Raw genomic sequence first — 12,787 nt, forward strand, 5'->3', positions numbered from 1 at the left:
GGAATTTGAACTTGAAGGAGTGAGCAGTGTCTTCTATAACTTTTTATATAACTCCCAACCCCTTTTCCTGGAAGTAAGTAGGTATTTAACAAATATTAAGTGAATGTCTCCTTTTTCAGGTAATTAGTATTTACATGGGAATCACAGTTAATCTAGCAGATGCCTGGGAACCTTACAAAGCTGCAAAAACTGCTTTAAACAATACCCTGGACCTTTCAAATGTCAGAGAACAGGTAAGTTCTATCTAATCAGGAAAGATTCTCTAATAATTTCCAGCCTGAATCATAACACAGGGAATGAACTAAATAGATTTCCCAAGGAATTTAGAAGATATTTACATAGATAATTTAATGCAATGCTTTAATGAAAGGTAAATTTTATGTGTTAGAGTAAGATAGATAATTGTAGGTTTTTAACTTACATACTGTACTTACATTTTTTTCCTTTTGTTTTTGTTTTTGTTTTAAGACAGAATCCACTCTGTCACGCAGGCCAGATTGCACTGTCATCACATAGCTGACTGCAACCTTAAACTCATGGGCTTAGGTGATTCCCCTGCCCCAGCCTCCTGAGTAGATGAGACAATAGGCACGCACCAACACACAGTTGATTTTTCTATTTTTTGTAGCGATGGGATCTCACTTTTGCTCAGGCTGGTCTAGAATCCCTGGCCTCAAGCAGTCTTTCTGCCTCAACTTCCTAGGGTGCTCGGATTACAGGTACCAGACACTGTACCTGTCCTAACTTATATATTATAGATAAATTGAAGACTAGGAAGTCTAGGTAACGTGTCCTATCACTGTTATTTAAATTCATCATTTCTGATGGGCTAAAGAACTGATAAGATTCAAGATCAAGGGTCCTCAAACTTTTTAAACAGAGGGCCAGTTCACTATCCCTCAGTCCGTTGGAGGGCTGGACTGCAGCCCCGGGATGAGTCAGCTGCTAAGCAGGACAGGCAGCAGTGGCAAAAACACCTGGCGGGCCAGATAAATGTCCTAAGCAGGCTGCATGTGGCCTGCAGGCCATAATTTGAGGATGCCTGTTCGAGATATTCATCTTAAAGTGTAAATGGCTATGTTCTGTCTCTTTGATAAGAACATAGGCAAAAGGAAATATCTAAGTAAATAGAGGAATATAGATAAAAATTTCATCCTGGCTGGGTTATTGGGTTTCCTGTGTGGATAAAACAGTATTGACTCAAAAAACTTCTTCATGTTTTATTCAAATAAATTGAATCCATAAATAATGCACGAAATAATTTCAGTATTGGCATATCTCCTAGAAATATGTGAAAGTCACTCTTCCATACTTCCTGACATCAGAGAATTACTTCTTCATTACTAAAATTTCTTTCCAAAATTGCATTTTCTCATTTGTGACATTTTAAGATGTTTCTTGATGCTGTAGTTTTAAAATAACTTGACTAGGTTTAATTTTAACTTAACTGGTGTAATGCTGTTTAATATTTGACTCATGCTTTAGTAAAACAGAATGACCAAATTCTGAAAGGCTGGTTTGAAAGTTCAAATTTGATGTACAGAGGAGTATTGCTTATTGAGCTTTCCTGTGCCTGTAGAAGTCTCATCTTATGCATTTGCTCTGTTCTGCCTCCTCTGTCAACAATATTCGCAAGAACAGGGAAATTCAGCTTCTATCTTTGTGTTTCTTTTCTAAGTTAAGAAAAGAAGGGATCTGAGGAAGCACCTGGTCTGGTTCTCCCATTTGACACTGGAAGAAACTGATTCAGTACACAGGTTAAACACAAAGTTACAAAGTCACAGCCAGAACTAACATTTAGACTCAGAATCCCAAGTCTAATGTAAATATGTCCAATAAGCTTTATAACTATGTCCATAACTAAAGAAATGTTAGTTATTTGTCAAGAGATTCATTCAAATGTGATTTCATTTTGAAGATAAATAATTTTTTTAATATAAATCAAGCATTTTATTTTCAAAGGCAAGCAGGTATGCTACTGTCAGTGAAAGAATACACGCTCAAGTGCTGCAGTTTCTGAAAGAGGGTTATTTAAGGGAGGAAATGGTTCTGGACAACATCCCAAGGCTTCTGAACTGCCTGAGAGACTGCAACGTTGCCATCCGATGGCTGATGCTTCATACAGCAGACTCAGGTAATGCACAGAAGGGGTGGCCATTTCTTCTGCTCCCTAAAGACTCTCAGAATTAAGGTCTACTTCATGATGCAGAGTGGTTAGCAGGGAGGGAGCTCTGGGATGAGAATCAAGTTTTTTGTTGTTTTTTTTTTCTGAGACAAAGTCTCAAGCTGTCACCCTTTGTAGAAGGCTGTGGTGTCACAGCTCATAGCAACCTCAAACTCCTGGGCTCAAGCGATTCTCTTGCCTCAGTCTCCTAAGCAACCGGGACTACAGACAACCTGCCACAACACCCAGCTATTTTTTTTTTTCTTGCTTATAGCTGTCATTGTTTGACAGACTTGGGCTGGATTCTAACCCGCCAGCTCAAGTATATGTGGCTAGTGCCCCAGCCACTTGAGCCTTTGGTGCCAAGCCTCAAGTTGTTTTTTTTTTAAGTTAGTCATTTTTGTATCAGCATGGCTAAGTCAACAGCTCGCCTGAATTGCTCCCCCTGGCAGGTACTATTAACTGCTGGGGAATAAGAGGCTGTTTAGCTCTCACGTCCAGGGAGCTTGTCACTGATCAGATGGGGAGATCAGATGTATATGTACAAATCAGTAGAATTGTGGTAGACAGAATAATGCTTCCCACCATCCCACACGATGTCCATGCTCTAATTGCTGGAGCCTGTAGATATGTTATATTACATGAAAGGGGGGGGATTAAAGTGGCAGATCACCTGCTCTTAAAGTAAGGAGATTATCCTGGATCATCCCAAGCAATTCACTGTGATCTTAAAGGTCCTTAAGTCAGGAAGAAGGAAGCAGAAGAGTCAGAACCAGAGAGATGACATAGTGAAAAGACTCGACCAGCCAATGCTGCCTTTAAAGATAGAAGGACACGTAAGCCAAGGAATGCAGGCAGCTTTTAGGGGCTGAAAAAAGGCAAAAAATGGATTTTTCCCCTAGAGTCTACAGAAGGAACCCAGCCTAACTGACACCTTCATTTTAGCTCAGTAAACTCCATTTCAGATTTCTCACCTCTTGAGCTATAAGAAAATAAATTTTGTATTGTTTTAAGCCTCTAATTTTCTGGTAATTTGTTAAGAAATTACCAGCCATAGGAAACTAATCGAAGGTCCAGGGTAGTAATGAGCCAGTTGGAGATTTCAGTCCAGAGTAGGGAGAGACATTGCTGGATGGAGACAGAGGAAGCTGGGAAGGCTCCATACAGAAGACAGAGCTTACCACACTCTTGATAAGGCTTTGAAGCAAAAAGTGGGATAAATTCCTAACTGCAGAAGTGGTGAAATAAAGTTATGATTTTGGAAGGACAAACAAATGCACAGGTCCACAGTTGCTGACCCATCTGAGTCAGAGGACTCATTTCAGGTAGATTAGGTCTTAACTTTCTCTGGCTCAGTGTCTTCTTTGAGATCTTGTGTCCACACAAAGTTTGGTTGTCAAGTTCAGAAGCTTCACAGCTTGTATAAAATGCTTCCCCAGAGTCCATGAGCTATGACTTGAAACCCATGCTTTAATCATAGAAGAGTGAGTGGGTTGCACTAACACCTCTGAGCTTGTTCAGAGTTGGCACATTTCCTTATAGTTAGTAAATGCTCAATCAACATTAATTAACTGGTAAATTCATTCATCTAAGGCTACGTACCCCTGCACCCCTCAAGAGTTCTGTCATTCAGCAGCCCTATACAGCTCTCTGATTTTTGTTTTTCACTCAAAAATTTTTTCTTGAGGACCTACTCTGAGACAGGAACTACTCTCAAAACTTTCTCATTCTTTTGAATAAGGCTATGTCTCGAGAAAAAAGCTGTGCATGCCCGGTTGTTCTGTCCTCCTCAGTAACACGGTAGTCCCTGGCTCACAACTCTTGCAGCCAAGATGACTTCACAGCCCCTCTTAGTAGCGTCTGTTCTCACTTCCTGTGATTGTCCACAGTGAAAACAGCATTTGGACTTCTTCATTCTTGTACCTTTGAAAATGTGTGGAATTTCTGGTGGCTCCCACCTGTAATCCTAGCATTCTTGGAGACCAATGTGAGTGGATTGCTTGAGCTCAGAGTTTAAGACCAGCCTGAGCAAGAACAAGACCCCGTCTCTACTAAAAATAGAAAAACTAGCCAGGTGGTGTGGCAGGCACCTGTACTCAGTTCTAGCTGCACGGGAGGCACAGGGATCACTTGAGTCCAAGAGTTTGAGATTGCTGTGAGCTATGATGTCACAGCACTCTACCCAGGGCAACAGAATGAGACTCTGTCTCAGAAAATCAAGGAAACGTGTGGAATTTCCACTCAACCTTCCCCCCAGCTTCTCAAACCTTTCTCACCAATGCTGCTGGCTAGTTTTGTTCATTGTTTTACATGTTGGCCTGATTCTATTTATAGTTTACCTACAGTATGACTATCATGGCTGAAGTTTTTAATCATCTAATTGATCTATTTTTAATAGTTGAGTTTATCTTTTCTATAAACTCCAGTTCTCATTTGAGGATTTTACTGTGTTGACTCAGCTTATAATCTTTACCAAAAGTCTTACTATTCACAAGCATATAAACAGCTGGGGCCCTCATTTTCTCGGTCGTAAAACCAACTGTGGGTTTCCAGTGACTCAACCTCATCTTCATTTTCTGTGTGACTCTCCCTGACAACCACGCCTATGTTCTTGAAGCCAGCAGTCCCCTGAATTTGCACCCGTGTCGGAGACAACCTCGATGTGCCAGAGGTCTGTGATTCCTATCCTCAGCCACATCTGTTTTTCATTTTTGTGGTTGGCAATTGTCTGACCTGATTCCACAGGGTCATAATTTACCTGGAACAAATGACTGGCCTAACTGGGGGAGTCACACATGGAAAAAGTAACTGCTTATTTAGCTTTTATGGTGCTTCAGTCGCGGTGTACAGAAAGGCAGGCATACTCTCATCTTACTCGCTATTAGCTTGCTAGAAGCGTTTCACCCAGGCTTAAGGTGCTTGTGCAGTGCCTCACAGCTGTTGAAGACAAACTCGCAGGCAACACTGGATAAGAAAGGCTGGCTGGTTATGGGAGTCCGTCCTGAGGTTACCATGGTTCTAGGATCTGTTCTCACACTTCTCTGGGCTTGAATTCTTTTTTTTTTCTTTTTCTTTTTATATATTAATTTATTTTTGAGATAGTATCACTTTGTCGCCCTCAATAGAGTGCTGTGTCATCATAGCTCACAGCAACCTCAAACTCCTGGGCTTAACGTGATCCTCTTGCCTCATCCTCTTGAGTAGCTGGGACTACAGACATCTGCCACAATGCCAGGCTATTTTTAGAGATGGGATCTCCCTCTGCCTTAAGCTGGTCTTGAACTTGTGAGCTCAGGCAATCCGCCTGCCTCCCGGAGTTCTAGGATTGAATTCTTAAGGGTCAAATCTAAGAGGGATGATCAGGCCCTGTTAATCAGGTACAACTCAGTTTGTGCCACAGAGCTAAATATTAATGCACATTAAGAAATACAGAGTATTTGTCCAACAGAGAGACTTATATTCCCTACCCCAAAATGAAAGAAAACTAATTCAGATTTCTTTTTAAATTAGAACTAACATAAAAAAAGCAAATAGAACTCCCTATGAATTTGTAGGTTTTGTTTATTAGGCAAATATAAAACTAAAAGAATTCTCTTTATATAATCAGTATCAACCAGTTCCAAAATATTTCTTCCCAGGTAGTTCCGGAGAATGCACAAGAAACTAGAACTGTGTCATTTCCCATGAAAACTGAGGCCCTTTTCCAAGTTGTCAGAAGTCTCCTGATGGAGTAACTTAGGGATCAGTATATAAAGTGATTTTCCACATGCTTCACCATAACCAAAGCCCCAGAAACACCATAGATTTACACACCATGATCATTCTGTGCGTGCCAGGCATTATGAGAGGCTGGTCAGGAGAAGGCTAGGAAAGCTGGGGTGTGCATGTGTAATACCAATGCATCTACCCCAGACTTGGTACCTGATGCAGCTGTGACTGTTGTGACAATATTTGTTGTCTTAGAGTTCTTATTTTTAGTTTACTTATAGTCTAGGCAGCAATCTTAGTCCATTTTCTGCTGCTGTAACAATACCACAAACTAGATAATTTATAAGGAAAAGAAGGTTATTTGGCTCAGAGTTCTGGAGGCTGCAAAGTCCGAGAGCATCTAGTGAGGGTCAGCCCGTGGCGGATAAGTGGCAGGGTGAGAGAGCATGCAGAAGAGAGGGCTCACTTTATAACAAAGCCACAGCCACTATAACTAACCCACTTCCGAGATAGCAGAAGTCTGTTTATGATTAATAAATCAATAAACTATCCTTGTGACCCAATCATCTCCACCTCTTTTTTTTTTTTTTTTTTTTTTTGAGATAGTCTCAAGCTGTCACCCTGGGTAGAGTGCCTTGGCATCATAGCTCACAGCAACCTCAAACTCTTGGGCTCAAGCAATTCTCTTGCTTCAGCCTCCCAAGTGGCTGGGACTATATGCTATTAGTAGTCCCACCACAGCACCAGGCTATTTTTTATTGCAGTTGTCATTGTTGTTTTAGCTGGCCCAGGCTGGGTTCGAACTTGCCAGCCTTGGTGTATGTGGCTGGCGCCGTAACCACTGTGCTATGGGCGCCAAGCCAAGACTCCACTTCTTAACTCTACTAAATGTTAACCAAGTCTCCAGCTCATGAACTTTTGGGAAACACATTCAAACCATAGCAATAACTTGTAAGTATTTTTGCTTTATCTTTCTTTCTTTTTCTTTCTGCAATAAATAATTGGCCTTTAAGCCAATCTCAGCAAATGTCAACATTTTTTATTCTGTATGTTTCTTTTAATTTACTGTTTAGCTTGATAGCTGATAGGCTAACCTGAGAACCAGGACATCTGGTGGTTGACCGTGGGCCAATCACTATCGAATTTTATGACCTTGGCCTAGTTGACATAAGCACTCTGCCCCTGGGTAGAGGATAGTTCAGACATTTCTAAGTGCCTGCTGTGCCTCCAGACCTTTCCACGGAGAAGGACAACCACAGGGCTGGTTCTTTCTATTTGGAGCAAGGCCATGTCTTTGTTTGGGTAACCCTGTTTCCCTATTGGTCAGGCAGCCCCCAAGACCACCCCAGTTTCAATGATTCACTAAGAGGACTCAGCCCGTGATAGTCCCCACAGCTTTGATTATTATGACAAAATGGTAGAAAGCAAAATCAGCGAAGGGAAAAAGGCACGTGGGGTAAAATCCAGAGGAAGCCAAGCACAAGCTTCTATAGATCTTCTCCCGTGGAGTCATGCTTACTGCAGTCACTTGTGACAACATATGGGAAATGTGTCAACCATGGACGCTCATGAGGTTCAGCTTCCTTTGGTTTTACTGGGGGCTGCCCACATAGACAGCCTTTGCCTGGCCCAAATTCTGGACTCTCCAAAGGAAAGCAAGTGTTCAGCATGGTGAACCACATTTTTGTACAGTTAGGGCATAGTGAACCATTCTTATGAGTTCTCTAAATGATAAGGGCTTGTCCCAAAATCCAAGTTTCCAGATGCCAGCCAAGTGCCAACTTTGCAAACAAGCCTGTCTAAGGATGGCAGTCGCAGGCCGAATTGAGTCTCAACTGAATGTCGGAGATTGATGCCTAAACCAAAGCCACTCCAGACAGGCAAGACTTAAGGAATCCACCAATCCACCACCTGGGAAGTGGTACCAGAAAGCTCTGCCCATCTGTACTGGACAGTCACTATGATCCAACCTCAAAATGCTTTAAGAATTTGGGAACACTGTTCTGCAGCTTGCTTTTCTTACTCAACAATGTATCAGGGATGACTTCCTATGTCAGATTTAGTTGTCATTTAGCTTTTCATTTGTACTCCAAGGCATAGATACACTATGGCCATAATAAAAACATCAGGTAGCCGGGTGTGTTGGCTCACGCCTGTGATCCTAGTACTGTGGGAGACTGAGGAGGGAGAATTGCTTGAGCTCAGGAGTTCAAGACTTGCCTGAGTGAGACTGAGACTCTGACTCCTAAAAAAATGAAAAACCCAGCTGGGTGCTGCAGCGAGCACCTGTAATCTCAGCACCTTCTGGAGGCTGAGGCTGCAGGATGCCCACATCCCGTGTCTGAGGTTGCAGTGAGCTATGCACTCTGCTCAGGGAGTAGGGTGGGAGGGACTCTGTCTCAACAACAAAAAAATAAAGCAAAGAAATAAAAATAAAAAGCAAGGAAATAATAATAATAAATAAAAAAACAGTAGATACCTGGGAATGCCAAGGAGTTTGGGTCAGATGGGCCCAGGAAGTAGCCATGGACATTAATGCCCATTCAAGACCAATCTGTTATTGACCAACATTTTTCTTATTACTTAGAATTCTTAAAATGAAGGAAAGTATTTAAGAATTCATCTTGTTTCATAGATAGTTTCTACTCTTTCATTAAGTGGATAACTCTTTTCTTCCTATTTTTAGCCTATGACCCAAATAACAAACGTCTTCGTCAGATTAAGGACCAGATTCTAACGGACTCCAGGTACAATCCCAAGATCCTCTTCCAGTTGCTGCTGGATACTGCACAATTTGAGTTTATACTCAAGGAGGTAAAAGTATTGAATGACCATCAAAGCTTGGATTTTTTTATGTTTAAAAATATTTTTAAAAATTAGGATTTAGTTGTTTCGTCTCTGATTGAAACTACAGATTATAGGCGTCTGAGATAATTCTTACAGAACAACAAGATCAGAACATTTAGTACCTACTATCACGGGGATACAGTGACAAGGAAAAGTACAGAAATTATAGAGGTTGTAGTCTAATGAGGAATGCAAACAGTAATCAGAGAATCACACTAATGAAAATACCGGTGCAAACGGAGATAGATGGTCTAAAGCAGTGGTTCTCAACCTTCCTAATGCCACAACCCTTTAATACAGTTCCTCATGTTGTGGTGACACCCAACCATAAAATTATTTCAGTCAATGAGGGAAGAACCAGGTTGAGAACCACTGGTTTAAAGGAAAGGAATTTAGTTCTCTGAGGACCTAAAGGGCTGGGTGGAGTGACTCACACCTGTAGTCCCAACACTCTGGGAGGCTAAGATTGGAGGATTATTTGAGTTCAGGAGTTTGAGGCTGCAAAGAGCTGTGATAGAACCACTGCACTCTGGCCCAGGCAACATAGCAGGACCTCAGTCTGAAAAATAAATAAAAGAAAGGATCCTATTCTAGGCAGGAAGACTTCCATGAAAAAAGAAGGAAGAGCTTCTAAAAGGTCCTGGAAAAGGAATCTGTTAGAGTTAACTAGACAAAGGTATGAAGCAGCAGTCCAGTGAGAAGAAAGTCCTGTTGGGTGGGGAAGACACCTCAGCCAGTTTAAGCACCTAAAAGCCAGTTGACTGGAGGGGAGAGAATGAAAGAGATAGTAGGAAATGAGGCTGAAGGTGGGCCTTACGGAATTTCTGTCTTTATCCTAAAAGCCATGAGAACCTATTGAAAAGGATTTGAGTAGGGTGGGTGATTTCCATTTGAACCAGGTCATCTTAAGAGCTATGAGGAATCTGAGTTCACAAAGAAAATTATGAAGTTAGTCTTGCCCCTAAAAGAAGCCTCTGTAGGCTTAATAAAAATGGTGTATCCTTGGGAATGCTCAGGTTTTATAACCTTGAGCATTTGGGTCAAGTGGGCCCAGGCACTAGCCCCAGACATTAATGCCCATTCCAAAGCAATTCTTACCTTGCCTCTGTTTGGTTAGTGGTATACTAGATACTTATCTTCTATGTATGTGAGAGTACAGTATTTGTCTATTAAGTAGCTAAGAAAAATGGGGTAAAATTTTATAAGATCAGGGGAATGCTACCCCTTTTTGATCTCTTAATAATTTTAATATTTCCCCTTAAAATAGCAAAAATATTATTGAGTACACATTCTGTTCCTAGCTAGGTGCTAAGAATTCCAAAACAAACAAGGCATGCTCCCGCCAAACTAGGCGCTTTCGATATAGTGGGGAAGAAAAACAGATTAAGCCAAGAAAGAAAGATCCAAGAAGAGAAAGCAGGCATTGCATTAGTTGATCAGAGCAAAAATGGTCTTTCAAAGGCAAATGAGAGTTGCCTACAAGGAAGAAATGCCCTCAGACCAGTTATGATCATTAACCAGAACATCAGGGATCCCAAGTCCTACGTATATAACGTGTAGCTCAGTGTTGGTGAGTGGAAATCAGGACAGGTCTGTGCTGTTTAACTGACCAGACCTACATTTCTACTCGTAAGTCCGTTCTCTGGAATCTTCTGAAATAGAATGAACAGCTTCCTTCTGTCTATTCAGGTAGAGAGGAAATAGAAGGGAGCCTAAGGGAGCACCAACTCATTGTTCAAGGTCTTCAAGAAGAGAAAAGGCTCTGGTCGAAAGAAAAAAAGGACCCAAAACAAATGGAACCCAGAAATAATGTATTTGAATTTCTGACACTGCAGTTTGATTCTTTAACCTGTGTTTCCTCTCTCCTACCTCCTATCCACCCCTTTTCCAGAATCACTTTCTGATTTTCCTATCAATACAGTAGTTGAACCTATGTTTCTTCTTACCTTCATATGGCAGTGCATTTCCTACCTCAAGGACAAGTCCCTCTCCCAAATTTCACCTTACGACACAAGAAACCTGTGAATTCATGTGACTCAGTGATTGAAGGCTCCAAACCATGTGGTCTATTTTGAATACCTCTAGGCAATTTTGTGTTGTTGCTTTGCCCTTGTCAAATGGCATTAATTGATCCCAGCACACAGAAAGATAGGGTAGACTCCATAAATAATTCTTACTATTCCCCATCCCCTTATCATTTGATTGATTAATCATCCTGTTAAGATCACTTAAGATTCCTCCTGCACAGGCCTTACAAAATTCCACACAGCCTTGTTCTCCTGCTGATGGAGTCTGATAATGAAGAATTTAGGAGAAAAATCGACATTCATGCATTTACCTCATAAGAACCCAGGGAAATAAACCTTTCACTTTTGTCTAAGATATCATGTACTTAAATGAGAAATAAGATTTTTTTATTTCAAGAAAAGCAGAGCCCCATCTTGAGTTGTATTCTTTTCTCCTCTACCAAATAGAGGTAGGACTGAATCTTTATAGGATTTAAATTTTATGTCAAAGTGAATCTGTACAATAAAATAAGAAAGAACCTTTGTAGATATTTTAATTTATTCCTCAGTCATCTGAAAAGATAATACTCAAACCTTCCCTGGCTAATTAGATTAGAATCACAGAAATTGTTACCTAGAAAGAACAATAGATCAGTGGTCACAAATTTAATTACACATTAACAGCCCCGGTGTGGTGGCTCCCACCTGTAATCCCAGCACTTTGGGAGGCCAAGGCAAGAGGATTGGTTGAAGTCAGGAGTTCAAGACCAGCTTTGAGTAAGAATGAGACCCTGTCTCTACAAAAAATAGGAAAAAAAAATTTCCAGGTGTGGGAGTGTGCACCTATAGTCCGAGCTATACCAGGAGTTTCAGGTTGCAGTGAGCTATGATCATGCTGCTTTACTCCAGCCTGAGTGACAAAGATCCCATCTCTAAAAAAATTAATAAATAAAAATTAAAATGCTGATTTCTGGGCCTATTTAAGGCCTTCTGAACAAGATCTTTAGGTGTCTGACTTGGGAATCTGAAAACCTTCAAGCCCTCTAGGTGGTGCTTATGTGCTTTTGATCTGAGAACCTTCGTCCTGGGGTGGTCTGACTTTGCCTCTCAGTCAGTATAAAGTGTAGTAGGAATTCATAGGAGGTGGCATCAGGATCAGTGTTAACTTTTAGTGTCTTTTATAATAAAGTAGGTTTCACTCAAGCTCTCTTCATAAGCTGCCTAATCTGGATTTTCTCTTAACTAAATAAATCTTTTCTATCTTTCAACAGATGTTCAAGCAAATGCTTTCAGAAAAGCAAACCAAATGGGAGTATTACAAGAAAGAGGGTTCAGAACGGATGACTGAGCTTGCTGATGTCTTTTCGGGAGTGAAGCCCCTAACCAGAGTGGAGAAAAATGGTAATTGCTGAAGAGGAAATATTGGTGTGTTTGAAATGTATATGCAAATTATTTGGAAATTGGAAGGGTATAAAAGTCTTCGTGTTAACATCACTGTACGCGTTGATGTCCTTTTTTAGCATTGCTGATTGCGATCTGAAGTTTAGTTTTGGCTGCCTCTAGTTTTGTGCCTCCATGGGCAATGTTCATATCCATCTGGACTTCAGGCTTCATATCTTATCTTTGAAATAAGAGGTTAGGCTAAACTAAAACTTGTAACTCTGGTTTACATAGTTGAGAGAGTCATATCAGCCTCTGCCTCCATGGTCTCCAAAACTGATGTATCAGTTTATGTGCATGTGGAGGTGGGGGAAGGATTCCCATCACCCAAAAATATCACTAACTACCAGCGTGCATAATATGTAAGATTCCGGTCTTCGCGTCTTGCTCAGTCCTTGTTCACTAGTGTACCCATCTAGTGACAGAAGAGGGGAACTGCATACTATTTCTAAAAGGAAAGGGCTCATTTTTCTTTGATAATTTTGATCCTGCTTCTTTTAGGAGCTTCTATCTACAGAAACATTTCAGCATCATTTCAAATCCTTATGAATAAGAACTTTGCAAATTGCTTCCAAAAAAAAAATTTTGAATTTTAATATGACAAACTAAACTTTTTTTTCTT

The 12,787-nt window shown here is 40.8% G+C and overlaps 1 protein-coding gene across 1 annotated transcript in view; it reads left to right on the forward strand.

The window, feature by feature from the left end:
• The window catches only part of WASHC5 (WASH complex subunit 5), a 65,145-nt gene that overhangs the window by 18,065 nt on the left and 34,293 nt on the right, over positions 1–12,787 (forward strand). The window contains exons 8-11 of the mRNA XM_003782347.3: positions 120–233; positions 1,963–2,134; positions 8,559–8,686; positions 11,997–12,126. Of these exons, the coding sequence (XP_003782395.1) occupies positions 120–233; positions 1,963–2,134; positions 8,559–8,686; positions 11,997–12,126 (544 nt within the window). The remainder of the gene's footprint in view (positions 1–119; positions 234–1,962; positions 2,135–8,558; positions 8,687–11,996; positions 12,127–12,787) is intronic.

This window comes from Otolemur garnettii, unplaced genomic scaffold (assembly GCF_000181295.1).
Source record: "Otolemur garnettii isolate 467f Iridium unplaced genomic scaffold, OtoGar3 scaffold00004, whole genome shotgun sequence".
In the NCBI taxonomy this organism is placed as follows: Eukaryota; Metazoa; Chordata; class Mammalia; order Primates; family Galagidae; genus Otolemur; species Otolemur garnettii.